The sequence below is a fragment of the Caenorhabditis elegans genome, chromosome V (genome assembly GCF_000002985.6).
Source record: "Caenorhabditis elegans chromosome V".
In the NCBI taxonomy this organism is placed as follows: Eukaryota; Metazoa; Nematoda; class Chromadorea; order Rhabditida; family Rhabditidae; genus Caenorhabditis; species Caenorhabditis elegans.
This window is the reverse complement of record NC_003283.11, coordinates 13,902,748-13,915,753: the sequence shown is the minus strand read 5'-3', so window position 1 is coordinate 13,915,753 and position 13,006 is coordinate 13,902,748. Positions and strand designations below refer to the sequence as shown.

The window sequence follows — 13,006 nt, the reverse complement described above, 5'->3', positions numbered from 1 at the left end:
GCATGTGTTCAATTTGCAATTATATATTGTTATCTCAAAATGCAATTTTAAAAATTACTCTCATCATAAAAGTTCAAGAGTTTTGTTTAATGCCCTTTATTATCCTTAATATGCTGAAATTCCTGAATTTTTGAGTATTTTGATGACACCTTTCATGAGATGATTGCAATGAGCTGTTTCATTGCTCGTCCGCACGCCATCTGAATTTATTTGGAGGTACATGACATTTAATCATATATTCAAATATCAATATGCCTTAGTATTCATGACACGCCATCTTCTCGAAACTTGACTTCCTAGCTGTTTCAACATTTTTCTCGCTTCCGAAGCGAAGATCACGATTGTATTATAGAATGGTAAGTTTTATTTCTTAATATTTTCAAAAAATGTTAATTAGAGTCAGTGGGGATTTTGTGTTGAATTAAAAAAAATTACCCTAAAATTAGATTTGTTTTTAAAACAATTCATATAGCTTTTTTTAATTTTGTGGATTTTAATGTTTTTTAAATTGTTGTGCCAAATATATTTTTGATCTTCACCTTTGAAATATTAAACACATTTCAGTTTGGATTTATTCATGAAAGCATTCGGCAATTGGTTATTAGAAATTATGGCGAAGATACGTGGACACAAGTTTTGGAGCGGTCGGGATTCGAAAGCGGAAAGGAAAATATAATGAATCACTACTATTCTGATACGGACACCTATGTTCTTGTGGATAGTGTATCACTTGTTTTGAGTAAGTTTTAAAAGCAACAAAGTTTGCAAAAAATTGCATAGTTTTTGGAAAGTTAACATCAGTTGGCCATATGAAAAACCGATTTTTTTTAATTCGTGCAGTTTTGGACACATGTTAGTACATGTTAGCATGAGTACGTGAAATTATAATAAAAATTTAAATCATTGTTATTTACAGACCAATTCTCTAGACAGTTCCAAAAATAATTTTTATCACCAAATTTCAGAAGTAACCAAGGATCAAGTATGGGAGATGTATGGTGGATTTTTGATCACTTATTCAATGGAAATAGGATGGGATGAACTTGTACGAAGTATGAGCCCAAATCTCAAAGGATTCCTTGATAACCTCGACAGTCTCCATTATTTCATTGATCATGTTGTCTATAAAGCAAATCTACGTGGTCCTTCATTCAGATGTGAAGAGACTCCTGATGGGACACTTTTGTTACATTATTTTACTGGACGACCTGGATTATATCATATTGTAAAAGGAGTTGTGAAGGAAGTTGCAAAGAGAGTTTTTGATTTGGATATTACTCTTGTAGTTCAAGGAAGAACTCAAAGAAGTGTACATATGAATAATGGAGAAAGAGTTGAAGAACATGTTGTGTTTTTGATCAATGTGAGTTCAAAATTATTGACTTTGTTATTTTCAATTTTTTAAATCAAAATTTAACACAAAACACTCATTTTGAAATGAATTTTCAAAAATTATTAGATAAAATTAGAACAAACTGTTATCAGTTCAAAAACGAGATTTTGAAAATCTTTGATCTGTGAAATAAATCTCATCGAATACTTTGTGGTAGTTTTCACATAAGGAATTAATTTAATTTTTGTGATTTCTAGAAAAAGGGGGGACAATTTCACCCTTTTTTGATTGCGATAGTTGTAACCGGTAGGTGACTTTTGATAGTTGTTAGATCATTAAGAATGTTTCCAAAGCAATATGAATTCCAGAATCTCAGCGAGCCACGTCGAGACTCTGAAGGCTCCGAAGTCAGTCTTCTCACTTCAACCAATGCCAATTTCCCCACAATTGTTGATGACACTCTTGGAATTTCTCTCGATGATTTTTCAAAAGCCCTTCCTTATCACTTTGTGATAGACGAATCATGCAAATTGGTGCAATGTGGTAGTGAACTTCAGTGAGTACTCACTAGATTTTTCAGCAGTGGCAACTATAAATTCCAGCAATCACATTCCAAATGAGTTGCTCCAACCTGGAACTCCAATTCTTAGAATATTTGAAATCAACCGGCCACAAATACCTTTAGATTTCGAGAACATTTGCAATTTCATTAATGCGGTGTTTGTGCTTCAAGTTAAGACATCCCCATTGAAAAAGAAACATATGGATGCAATGAGCCAAGAGGAGTTGAAACAAGAAATGTATAATTGAATTAATTATTATAAAACCGAATTATACTTTTTAAGGGAAACGTTGGACGAAGATGCAACTAATGAGCTGACACAGGGACACCATTTGAAATTAAAAGGACAAATGATGTTGTTGGCATCGAAGAAACATATAATCTACCTTTGCTCTCCATACGTTACTTCAATTAATGAACTGATGCAGTATGGAATGAGATTAACTGCAATGCCTCTTCATGATGCAACTCGTGATTTGATTCTTTTGAATCAACAAAGACTTTCTGATGTTGAAGTAAAGTAGGTTTTTAGGTTTTTACACAAATGAGAGAACGACTCGAGTGAACTCTAGACACTTTTCAAAATATTGGATGATAATCCATTTCTAACCAAAAGCATCTTGTAATTCACTTCTGAAAACATGACTTCAAACTTGTTGCTAAGATTTCAAAAGCCAAATTGGCATTGAAAAAAGACGCTCGGATCCACCCGTTTACATAGGCTTGGTTAATACTTTAATTTGTAAAAAAATTATAATGTACACATTTTTACGATTGTTTTCAGTTTGCAACTTGAAGCTAACAATGAACAGCTCGAAACAATGACCCGAGAACTTGAACTAGAACGACAGAAGACTGACTCAATACTCAAAGATATGCTTCCAAGACGTATTGCTCAACAGCTTCTCAGTGGAGAACATATTGAAGCATGTGAACATGAAGCTACAGTAATGTTCTGTGATTTGCCAGCATTTCAACAAGCAATCCCTCAATGTTCTCCAAAAGATATCGTAAATATGTTGAATGAGATATTTCGAAAACTGGATCGAATTGTTGTTATTCGAGGTGTCTACAAAGTGGAGACAGTGTCGGACAGTTACATGGCAGTATCCGGTATTCCAGACTATACACCTGAACACGCTGAAAACATGTGTCACGTGGCATTGGGAATGATGTGGGAGGCAAGAAGTGTGATAGATCCCGTGTCAAAAACTCCATTCTTGTTGAGAATTGGCATTCACTCAGGAACTATTACAGCTGGAGTTGTTGGGACAGTACATCCGAAATACTGTTTATTCGGTGAAACAGTAACTTTGGCATCTCAAATGGAATCTCTTGGAATGGCTGGAAAGATTCAATGTAGTAAATGGGCATATCAGAAAGCAATGGAAACTGGAAGATTTGAATTTTCCCCACGTGGGAGAATTGATGTGAAGCAAAGAGGTCTTACGGAAACGTATTTTTTGACGAGAAGTTTGAAGAAAAGTATTTGGGAAATTATTGATCATGATAGAGGTGAAAATTAGAAACTGTTGAGTCTTCTTTTTATCGTGAAAAATTTCAGATATTAACGTGAACAGTATCGAAGGTTATGAAGAGTTGGAAACAGCAATTGAGAACGCTGTAACTATAAAGTCGGCACTTCCAAGACCAGATCAGCGGAACTCTGCAGCTTGTTCAATTTCGTAGTCTAATTTGATTTGCTTTGTACAAAATTTGATTTCACAATAACTACTGAAAATAAGAGAAATTAATTTTACAATAAATAATGTTTTTCTAGTAGTATAATCCCGGACGACAAGAAATGTTCATTTAAAAAAATCAGATTTCCTATTTTTGTTGATCCAGTTTTCAGTTGATTGGTGCGTGTTTCCAAGTCGTTTAAAATCAGATTACAACAACGTTTAAAAAATTTTATTTGAATTTTAAAAACAAATTTAGTTGAAAGTGTTCCTCCTCTACTACATTGTTGTGGTGACCGACTTGAAGAGAAATATGGTTAAAACTATTTAGAAGATGAGTTTTTCAGAACTGTAAAAATTAATTTTTTTGTCGCTGTTAAACAGTTTTTTTTTCCAAATGACGTGGGTTTCATTTTATATTTCTTGGCTAAAAGCTCACTAAAAATTCCGAAGCCGTGTTCGTTGTTAGGAAACGCACTATATTTTTTAAATGTTGCTAAACAACGCGAATTTCGCAAGATTGCAACAAAGGTGCATATTTCCGAACGCATTTTTACAGATCTTATTGCTGAAGCCAACACAATGCAGTTGAATGGATATAATAAAATTTATTAAAAGAACCATACCGAAAAAAAAACATTTGAAAACTGTCTTATATTCTATTCCCGTTCATCTTTTTCTTTCTTTTCACATGCACAAAATATTCAACAATATGATCTTCCCAATTGTAAAATTGTTTCTTCGTTTTCTCCTGTTCAATTTCAATCTCAATTTCATTATCCATAGTGATTTCAGTCTCATCGCAATCCGAAAAGTCTTCGTATCTCAAATCCAAGGTGATCATCTTTTCCCTATTTTTTCTCACCCAATAAGCATCTTGTCTTCCTAAAAATTCAAATATTAGCCGTAGTGTTTTTAAAAGATGCTAAAAACCTTTATAGGTATGATAGTATCTTCGAAAATTGCTTTTTCCTACGGACATGTAGTTTTCTGGTGGTTTTATCAAATGATAAGCAACTACAGTTCTTTTTCCAACTTCCAAGTTTTGGAGTTTCTCATTTTGAATCAACTCTGAATCAGTTTTGCTTGATGTTCTATTCCAAGCCAAAAAATTGTTTGGGTGTTGTCCATGTATCGAGTCAATCGATGTTATCTTATATTCTGGTTTGACATCAGCATAAGTGTCCAATTCATGCATTGTACATATTTTGAGTTCATTCCAATAAAACTCGTATCGGAAGATAGCTGGAAATAAGTATCCAATATGATACTATCTGAATTTTTCCCATTTTTTGCTACTCACTTTGCCATTCCCAAGTGCTCATTGAAACTCTTTCCAAAAACATAACATCTTCCCCTTTATGCAACTCCTGTATTTGTCCCATAAGTTCTACCCGATCTGATTTATCAATTTCCCAATTTCTTCTCTTGTTCATTGAATACATAACAAATGGTTTCAAGTCTTTGCTCATAACATTTCTGTCAAATTTCTCCAAATATCTATTTGTAAATTGATCTTCTCCAGTCCAAACATAATATGTCTTCACTATTATTGACTTGTCTTTTAAAGAAGCCAACTGGTGTTCGACACCAGCGTGGCTATCATAGCTTTGTGATTGGCGTGGGTTTTTGCATTCATCAGACCTATAAAATACTTTAAAAAGAGTTCCTGAATTGTAAAGTAAATTTTTTAACTGATTTACAGAAAGATTTTTTGGTAAAAATTGACGTTGCTTGGTTTTTGGTGAAATTGTTTAAAAATAAAATCTATTTCATTTTTGTTGATGTAATTGAAGAGAAAATTTCACATGCAAAATGGCTCAAATCTGTGTATTCAATTTTGTCGCTCTTGTCAAAGAAATAAGCAAGTACGTCATTGTTCACACGTTATCTTTGAAAAAACTGTCAAATTTACACCTACCTACGGGAGTCTAAACTTTTCCCGCACACTTCATACAAATTGATAGAAAAGTGAACATAAAAATGGGTAAATCTACACTGTTTAAACCTAGCATCGTGGGTCATTAAAAAAGGTAGGCAGGTAGGCTCAAAAACTTGCCCTTAAAGTTAAAAAAAACAATTAACGATCCAATTTTTAACATTTTTCAAAGTTCTCGAACATAAACTCATTTCAATTTTGTTGTTATTTTTTTCTCCAGATTTTTGATCCACTAGCACAATAATCAAAAGTGAAACTTCAGAAAACACCAGACTATTTTTCAAGTATTGTTCCCTGAAGGGTTCAACGATTACACATTTTATGCCTACACTACGTTTTCTCGTAAATAAACAGAAAAACATGCGGAGAAGTAATATAAAAAGCTTACTCACCAGAAATATTCCTGATCAGCTTCCATGGAAAATATACAAAAATCTTTGAATAGGTTGATAAAATATTCATATTTTTGCCTCCTTTTAAATCCATTTTTTCGCGTAATGTGCAATTCTTTAACTTATTGGAAAATATTGCGAAATCCTCAAGGTTTCCATTCTCATTTGTTTGTGTTCTCTAACCTCCCTCCCCATCCGCGAATAGTGACGTTTTATTGGTGATCATGAGTCAGTTGATTGGTGTGTGTTTTCAAGTCATTTGCTATCTTGCTGGTTCTTTGAACTGTCATGCGGTTACATTTGGTATAAATAACCTCATGCTTCAATTCGTTTTCACTTTGGATCTTTTTCCATCACGTCACTTTTTTCAAAACTTTTAAAATATTTAAATTTATCAGGTTTTTATCAAACAGTTTGTATTCTCTTTTTTTATGTTATATTTTTCATGTTTTCTTAAAAAATTCTTCCAGCCACAAATTTTCCCAACTTTGTTTCTACTTTGTTGACTATAATTTCAATTTCAATTACATTTTTTTTTGGTAAAACGATCTAACTGTTGAACTCACTTTTTTCAAAATAGGTCGGACTCCGATGGTTGATTTTTACTTAACATTTTTCTGTGTATTTTTCGTAGACAGAAATTTTACCATAAAAAATTTGATTCCGAATTTGCAAAATTGTTTTAACAGGAAAAATAAATCTGCTGAAACCCAAGAAGACGAACAATTATTTATGTTCCATTGAAAATTTTTGAAATAAATTTACGCTCAGCTCCAACTTTCGAAAATGTTTTATTGCTTACAAATTTACCTTTCACCTAATGCTAACTCCAGTTTTCTCTCCATCTCTTTTCCAAAAAATTTTGTGCCGATTTTCAGACTTTCAAAATGAAAAGAGACGCTAAGGACCACGCCAGAAATCGTCTTATGAATTTCTATATCAAAAAGGCTCCAACCTACTCAGCAATCGTCAAAATTGAGCATTTTGAGAATGATGCTCCATCCGAGGCCAAAGATTTTGAGCCATTAGTAGTATATTCACTTAACAAAAAGAAAAGATGGGAGATTAATCAAGAATTCCTTGATTCATCATCTGAAGGTGATGACTCGAAATCAGTGATTATTGATAGAGAAATTCCCGATCTCTACTTTGCTTGGTGTAAGTTTTCAGAACAATTAGGCCTTATAATAATTAATTTTATGTTTTAGGGAGTCTCGGAAACGTCCATTCCCATGACTGCGTGAACCACTCGAAGCCCGTCAACTCTAGTCAGATTGACAATGCTAAAAAAGAGGAAAAAGTTGTTGGCTACCACATTGTCCGAGTTCCAAAGAATCACAAAAAGGTGTTTGACAATAAATGTATCAGATACATTGGTCTTCGATGTAAGTATAATTTAAAAAATCCAGGCTATATAAATTTTGATATTTAAGATCCTGAATTCCTTGGCTATTCTTCTAAAGATTGGCCCGCACTACAATACGAAATGAAAGAGCTCGAAGAAGAACATGAAGAACTCGAAAAGGAAAATGCTTCTTTGGAAGCCGAATCTACCGAAACTACCAAACCAACAGGGTTTTACAATTTAGACGAGCATTTTGTAGCAAAAAAGCAACGAAAGCCAAAAGGATGGCTGACTGTGGAATGAATTATATGTTTTACAAATGAATGATAGATCTGAAAAAATATCGGGTTATTAATAAAGTATTTATGAAAAATATACTAGTTTAATAGTTATAACAAAACAGTTACAGTATAGCCCCTATGTGGAATGCCATAGTTCACATTTCATGTACTCTATTTATAAATTTGGAAATCAAAAAATTCATTGTAAATAATACAATAAATTTAATAAAGTTTCAACCACATCTACATCAAAGGCTTATTTTCATTCTTTGCCAGAGCCTCACGGAGCTGAGCACTTGTTTGCTTAATGGATCTGTCGATAACAAAATCTGGAAGCAATTTCAGCATTTCGCATTCAATTTGATGAGTAATGTATCCAGTTGTTTGAGATGCATGCCCAATTGTGTTCAGAGCTGACTTGGCAAACGTGTCACTGTCAGGGGTGAAGAACGACGTATTCGGGTTTCCAGCCATTTTTGTTGCAACCATTGCTGGGGTGATAGCTTGGAAAATAATTCCTTGGTGTCCATATTCCTTTTGAAGACATCCTGTGATCCATTCAACGTATTTCTGAAAATATATTTGTATATCAAGAAAAGTATGCACATGCATTAATACCTTGGTAGCAGAATAGACCGACCATTCAGCCATTGTAGCTAATCCTGCAACTGATCCAATATTGACGATAATTCCAGCTTTTCGAGGCACCATTTGTGGAAGAATACCAGCAGAGAGCTGAAAATAAATAACTAGAAAACATTAAAAACAACGTTTTGCCTACCAAAGTTGCTGGCAATGTATTGATAATTGTAACATTTGCAATTGAATCAATTCCTCCATTTATTTTATGCAACATCTCTGGATAGTCAAAAAACATGCCAACATTGTTAATCAAAATTCCGATTGATACTTCATTCAACTTGCTCAGAAGCTTTTCATAGTCACTGACAGAAGGATTTGTGAAGTCAAAAGTTGCAAAACGAACTTCAATATCTGGGTGTACTTCCAAAATCTCCTTCTTCGTATGTTCAAGTTTTGATTGGGTACGAGAAACTATGTAAACGTTGAATCCACGTTTAGCCAACTCAAATGAATAAGATTTTCCAATTCCATCAGTTGCTCCAGTAACCACTGAAGAAAATATCTGCATTTGCAACAAATTTTGAATGAGTGTATGTATTAAACTTTGCTGAATATTTTATAACAAGCAATGCAAATTCACTCAAATCACTGAATATTATTCCTCATCATTTTTTGTCCTATAACTATATTAATCGTCCCCTATTATTATAAACGAAGGTTCAACCGAGACAAGAGGTTTTTGACTCGAAAGACGCAAATATAATACCTGGATCTATAGGCACCAGAGTTTAATTTGCTAAATCCTAGAAGATTCGTCAACAAATATTGTCGCAAAATTATGAACAAGAAAACCAAAATTAAATGGGTTGTGTGAAATTCAAATTAAAAATCCGCCGGGAATTGTTTCAAGTTATAAATGTTTCGTTTTGAAGTATGACGATACAATTAAATAATTTCCACACAATAACAACACCGGTAATAAATGCTCACCTGCCCATGAAGCTCCAGCTTTCTTTTTCAAATCAATTGGTTGACAGAAGACATATGGGCCCAGTATATTCAAAGTTATTCTGATGAAATGATAAAGAATATACAAAACAACAACTGCACCAACTCCCGTTGCAAACCACTCAATATCCATTTTATCTGAAATTGTCGAAGATTTTAGCAAAATTAGAAAAAAAAAAACAAAGACAATTGAGTAAATCTAATGTTCAATGAGCCTGCGTGAGAAATGGAGAAACATCGAGAGAATGGTTTTTTATGAGAGACGCAGGCGGCAAAAATAGTTGTGTGGGGGAAAGAGGTCAATGTAACAACAACACAATAAAATTAATTATTACCAAGTATTGCATTCGAAGTTTGATTTAACGTTAACATTTTGGAAATTATATTAATGCATTTATATCAAATTTTTAGGAAAACATCACAAAAATTTATGATTGATAAGACAAAAAATAACACACATCTTGTCATTTTGAAGGGGGGAAGTGCAAAGAACAGAAATTTGAAAAACAATTTTCAATTTTCTTGCCGAATAAAACCGCTACACTACTTTCAAAACAAAAACTTACGAAAAAAATGTATCATTAAAAGAAATGTATTTTTTAAAAACTACTTTCTGATTTTTTGAAGATTTTGTTGAATAGGGTCACGTACAAAACTATATCTCCAATACAAATAACTAATTTCCAAAAAAATTCAAATAACTGTCTGTAAATATATTTTGTAACTTTGTCCTCATAGAATTCACAAAAGTAAACGCACATTTTCAAATTTTTCTCTTTTAAAAAATATTTATCACAAAAATAAAATACAACGGAGTTTGAACTAATAATCTACAACAAATGCTTGTTTTCTTTTTTCGCTAGAGCTTTCTCCCGTGTTTCGACACTTGATTTTTTAACAAAACTGTCCAAGAAACATTCTGGAAACAATGCCAGCATTTCACATTGAATTTGATGATTAATATATCCAGTTGTTTGAGATGTATGTCCAACTGTGTTCAGAGCTGATTTGGCAAATGTAGCACTGTCGGGGCAAAATAATGAGGTCTCCGTATGTCCAGAGAGTTTTGTTGCAACCAATGCTGGGGTAATGGCTTGGATAATAATTCCCTGATGTTCGTACTCCTTTCGGAGACACCCTGTAAGCCACTCAACGTATTTCTGAAATATAATTTAAAATCAATTTTTACTCAATTTGTTGCTACCTTCGAAGCAGAATACACCGACCATTCGGCCATTTTAGCTGCTCCTGCAACTGATCCAATATTGACGATAATGCCGGTTTTTCGAGACACCATTTGTGGAAGAATTCCAGCAGAAAGCTGTAATTGAAAAAATTTCCGTTAGGAACCTTGCAGTATTGCGCGAGTTTACATCGACAACGAGCGTGAGAAAAAAACCAATTAGAAAAACACTTGCAAGATATTTTGGCTATATCGCAAACTCACCAACGTCACTGGCAATGTATTGAGAATTGTAACATTTGCAACTACGTCTATTCCTCCCACTGTTTTATGCAAGTTTTCTGGATATTCAAACAGCATTCCAACATTGTTGATCAACATTCCGATTGATACTTCATTCAACTGGCTCAGAAGCTTCTTATAGTCACTGATAGAAGGATTTGTGAAGTCAAAAGTTGCAAAACGAACTTCAACGTTTGAATATTTCTCCATAATTTCCTTCTTCGTCTGTTCAAGTTTTGATTGGGTACGAGAAACTATGTAAATATTGAATCCACGTTTTGCCAACTCAAATGAAAATGACTTTCCAATTCCATCAGTACCTCCAGTGATCACTGAAAACGTTCAACTGGAAACTTGAATACACATTAAAGATACCATTTGGTTTAAAATCACTTTAACTCACCTGCCCATGAAGCACCAGCCTTCTTTTTTAAATCAATTGGTTGGTAGAACACATATAACCCCAATATGCTCCAAATCATTTTGATAAAATGATAAAGGATGTACAAAACCACAATTGCACCAACGCCTATTGCAAACCACTCAATATTCATTTTATCTGAAACATTTAAAGAGGGATTTACTCGGAATATACTTATAACAGTTCAAAACAAACTAATGAAAAAAAATGAAATGTATATTCAAAAAGGTTTAGATTTTTCAAACTGTTTATGATATGTTCAGTCAAAGTTTAGATGAATCACTAAATTTGTTGAAGAAGTTTGACTTTTTGAGAAATTTAGAGTAATATTGTAGAAGCCAATGAAACAACAACCCTGGCAGATTATATAATAACTCTTTTGGCAAAATATTCAAAATCTTATATACCACATTTTTAGAGTAAGTATCACACAAATCTTCGATTCGAAACACAAAAAGCTACATACATCTAGGTCACTTTGAAGGGGGGAGTGAGCAGCGCAGAAAGTTGGGCACATTTTCCAACTGGCACAAACCACAGCACACAGAATTTCTAGGGTAAAAACTTACTGTTATTAAAAGAAAGAAAAACGAACAATCTGTTTGAAAATCTTTTAAAACTTGAATTTCCGTGTTTTTTGCGTTAAAAAACGATTGAGATGAAAACCAGAAATTTATTTATTTTTAATTTAACTTGAAAAAAATGCTGTCAATTATTAAAATTCCCGGTGCCTGGTAACGAACGCATTGTATTTTGTCGTTGTGGTGGACATGGTCTGTTTGGTGTTACAAGCTCTGAAAAAAGTCGTACACTGTTTTGTTAGCAAGCCAGATGAACTCTTACCAAGTAAGGCAAGCCTATAATGATGAACGCAGTAGTTGAGATTGAAGATCACGGAAAGCTTTCGAATATTGCACGGAATTTGCGAGAATATTTACTTTTTTATAGCATTTTATAGCAAAAACTATAATGATGGCTACTGAAAATGCCTAAAAATAAAATTGGGTTGTATCTGAAAATGAGATAGATTTAACCCACCACCATAATATCAAGCAAGAGCATTCCATTCAATGCATCCCAGTTTAGTTGAGGGTCCCCGTGAAAAGTCTCGTAGTAATTTGGTCCGACATAATTGATATCGTCGACTGTTAAATTTTTACAATCAAGAAAATACTCCCTAAAATTAGACAAACTTACTCATAATTTAATAATTTCTCCACATTTTTGTGTGTTTTTTTCATATTTTATTTGAATTTCTGCCTGTTTCGAGGGCGTTTGTCAGGTGTGGAGGCGAGAAGGCGGGCATGCCCAATGAAATTACTGTTACTAATAAACTGGCGATGCTTTTCAAATCTCTATACAACCCACATCAAAATTTTATTTGACGATTCCGTAGGCTTCATAGTGTTGACCACTATTGTCATCCACAATGCTCCATATATTATTGGAGCAAATATTAATATTGTTAGCTTGTAAAATGAAACATTTTTTACCCACTCGTGTCTGAAACACTCTTTATCAAAATTTTACTATCTGCAGTATTTACCCTGTTATTACTAGATACCGGTATATAAAATGAAGAGCAAAAAATGCCATAGACATTCCAAACATTCCGCAAAGCATGAGATTCATAATATAAATAAATGAAACTGGCAAATTTAGTCTATCTTTTCTAGCAATCACTAGAAAAACTGAACTGTGACTGAAAAAATCCTGAAAAAAATTCAGTTACAATAAACTTCACCCTTACCACTTGCCGGTTGCATAATAACTGTTAAAAATGCAAAAATAACTTCGAAAACTGAAATGTAACAAAGAAGATACTTATACATTCCCATTTCATGCGGAGATTTGTATAATATTAATTGTATAAGAATAGCATTTAATCCAAGTGAAAGTGGTGCACTTAGTTTTTGTGCCAAAATTTGTATCATACCTAGACGAGCCATTTTTTTATATTTAAGATTGAATCAATAAAGTTTATTATTTTTAATTT

At 33.2% G+C, this 13,006-nt stretch overlaps 6 protein-coding genes across 6 annotated transcripts; 2 read left to right on the top strand and 4 right to left on the bottom strand.

Annotated features, from left to right (window-relative positions):
- Positions 1-263: 263 nt before the first annotated feature.
- Positions 264-3,674, top strand: gcy-32 (Soluble guanylate cyclase gcy-32). Its single transcript, NM_074051.6, has 8 exons — positions 264-356; positions 565-739; positions 966-1,363; positions 1,702-1,889; positions 1,936-2,133; positions 2,179-2,415; positions 2,680-3,410; positions 3,460-3,674. The coding sequence occupies exons 1-8, from the start codon at positions 354-356 to the stop codon at positions 3,582-3,584; spliced, it is 2,055 nt and encodes a 684-aa protein (NP_506452.5). The 5' UTR covers positions 264-353; the 3' UTR covers positions 3,585-3,674.
- A 494-nt stretch (positions 3,675-4,168) lies between these two features.
- On the bottom strand, positions 4,169-6,068 carry C06B3.7 (uncharacterized protein). Its single transcript, NM_074050.5, has 4 exons — positions 5,909-6,068; positions 4,881-5,221; positions 4,511-4,822; positions 4,169-4,462 (listed from the first exon to the last, which is right to left on the bottom strand). The coding sequence occupies exons 1-4, from the start codon at positions 5,932-5,934 to the stop codon at positions 4,230-4,232; spliced, it is 912 nt and encodes a 303-aa protein (NP_506451.1). The 5' UTR covers positions 5,935-6,068; the 3' UTR covers positions 4,169-4,229.
- Positions 6,069-6,786: 718 nt separating this feature from the next.
- C06B3.6 (DUF3444 domain-containing protein) lies at positions 6,787-7,624 on the top strand. The gene is made up of 3 exons (NM_074049.9): positions 6,787-7,066; positions 7,117-7,293; positions 7,342-7,624. The coding sequence occupies exons 1-3, from the start codon at positions 6,796-6,798 to the stop codon at positions 7,554-7,556; spliced, it is 663 nt and encodes a 220-aa protein (NP_506450.1). The 5' UTR covers positions 6,787-6,795; the 3' UTR covers positions 7,557-7,624.
- Positions 7,625-7,716: 92 nt separating this feature from the next.
- stdh-1 (Putative steroid dehydrogenase 1) lies at positions 7,717-9,262 on the bottom strand. The gene is made up of 4 exons (NM_074048.4): positions 9,107-9,262; positions 8,316-8,665; positions 8,153-8,269; positions 7,717-8,104 (listed from the first exon to the last, which is right to left on the bottom strand). The coding sequence occupies exons 1-4, from the start codon at positions 9,255-9,257 to the stop codon at positions 7,778-7,780; spliced, it is 945 nt and encodes a 314-aa protein (NP_506449.1). The 5' UTR covers positions 9,258-9,262; the 3' UTR covers positions 7,717-7,777.
- A 495-nt stretch (positions 9,263-9,757) lies between these two features.
- Positions 9,758-11,143, bottom strand: stdh-3 (Putative steroid dehydrogenase 3; the record flags this gene model as incomplete). The annotated part of the gene is made up of 4 exons (NM_074047.4): positions 9,758-10,284; positions 10,329-10,445; positions 10,572-10,921; positions 10,993-11,143. The coding sequence occupies 4 exons, from the start codon at positions 11,141-11,143 to the stop codon at positions 9,955-9,957; spliced, it is 948 nt and encodes a 315-aa protein (NP_506448.2). The 3' UTR covers positions 9,758-9,954.
- Positions 11,144-11,867: 724 nt separating this feature from the next.
- On the bottom strand, positions 11,868-12,959 carry C06B3.1 (Seven TM Receptor; the record flags this gene model as incomplete). Its single annotated transcript, NM_074046.1, has 5 exons — positions 11,868-11,999; positions 12,049-12,187; positions 12,379-12,513; positions 12,557-12,723; positions 12,768-12,959. The coding sequence occupies 5 exons, from the start codon at positions 12,957-12,959 to the stop codon at positions 11,868-11,870; spliced, it is 765 nt and encodes a 254-aa protein (NP_506447.1).
- Positions 12,960-13,006: the final 47 nt, after the last annotated feature.

Bases quoted from the DNA above. Each gene is read 5' to 3' on its own strand.
- stdh-1 (NM_074048.4), bottom strand. From the start codon at position 9,257: ATGGATATTGAGTGGTTTGCAACGGGAGTTGGTGCAGTTGTTGTTTTG. The intron at 8,666-9,106 runs GTGAGCATTTAT...TATTTTCTTCAG, and splicing joins AGCTGGAGCTTCATGGGCAG to TGGTTACTGGAGCAACTGAT. The intron at 8,270-8,315 runs GTAGGCAAAACG...ATTTATTTTCAG, and splicing joins ATACATTGCCAGCAACTTTG to CTCTCTGCTGGTATTCTTCC.
- C06B3.7 (NM_074050.5), bottom strand. From the start codon at position 5,934: ATGGAAGCTGATCAGGAATATTTCTG. The intron at 4,823-4,880 runs GTGAGTAGCAAA...ACTTATTTCCAG, and splicing joins GAGCACTTGGGAATGGCAAA to CTATCTTCCGATACGAGTTT. The intron at 4,463-4,510 runs GTTTTTAGCATC...TTGAATTTTTAG, and splicing joins ATACTATCATACCTATAAAG to GAAGACAAGATGCTTATTGG.
- gcy-32 (NM_074051.6), top strand. The intron at 1,890-1,935 runs GTGAGTACTCAC...TATAAATTCCAG, and splicing joins CAATGTGGTAGTGAACTTCA to CAATCACATTCCAAATGAGT. The intron at 2,134-2,178 runs GTATAATTGAAT...ATACTTTTTAAG, and splicing joins GAGGAGTTGAAACAAGAAAT to GGAAACGTTGGACGAAGATG.
- C06B3.6 (NM_074049.9), top strand. From the start codon at position 6,796: ATGAAAAGAGACGCTAAGGACCACGCCAGAAATCGTCTTATGAATTTC. The intron at 7,067-7,116 runs GTAAGTTTTCAG...TTTATGTTTTAG, and splicing joins CGATCTCTACTTTGCTTGGT to GGAGTCTCGGAAACGTCCAT. The intron at 7,294-7,341 runs GTAAGTATAATT...TTGATATTTAAG, and splicing joins CAGATACATTGGTCTTCGAT to ATCCTGAATTCCTTGGCTAT.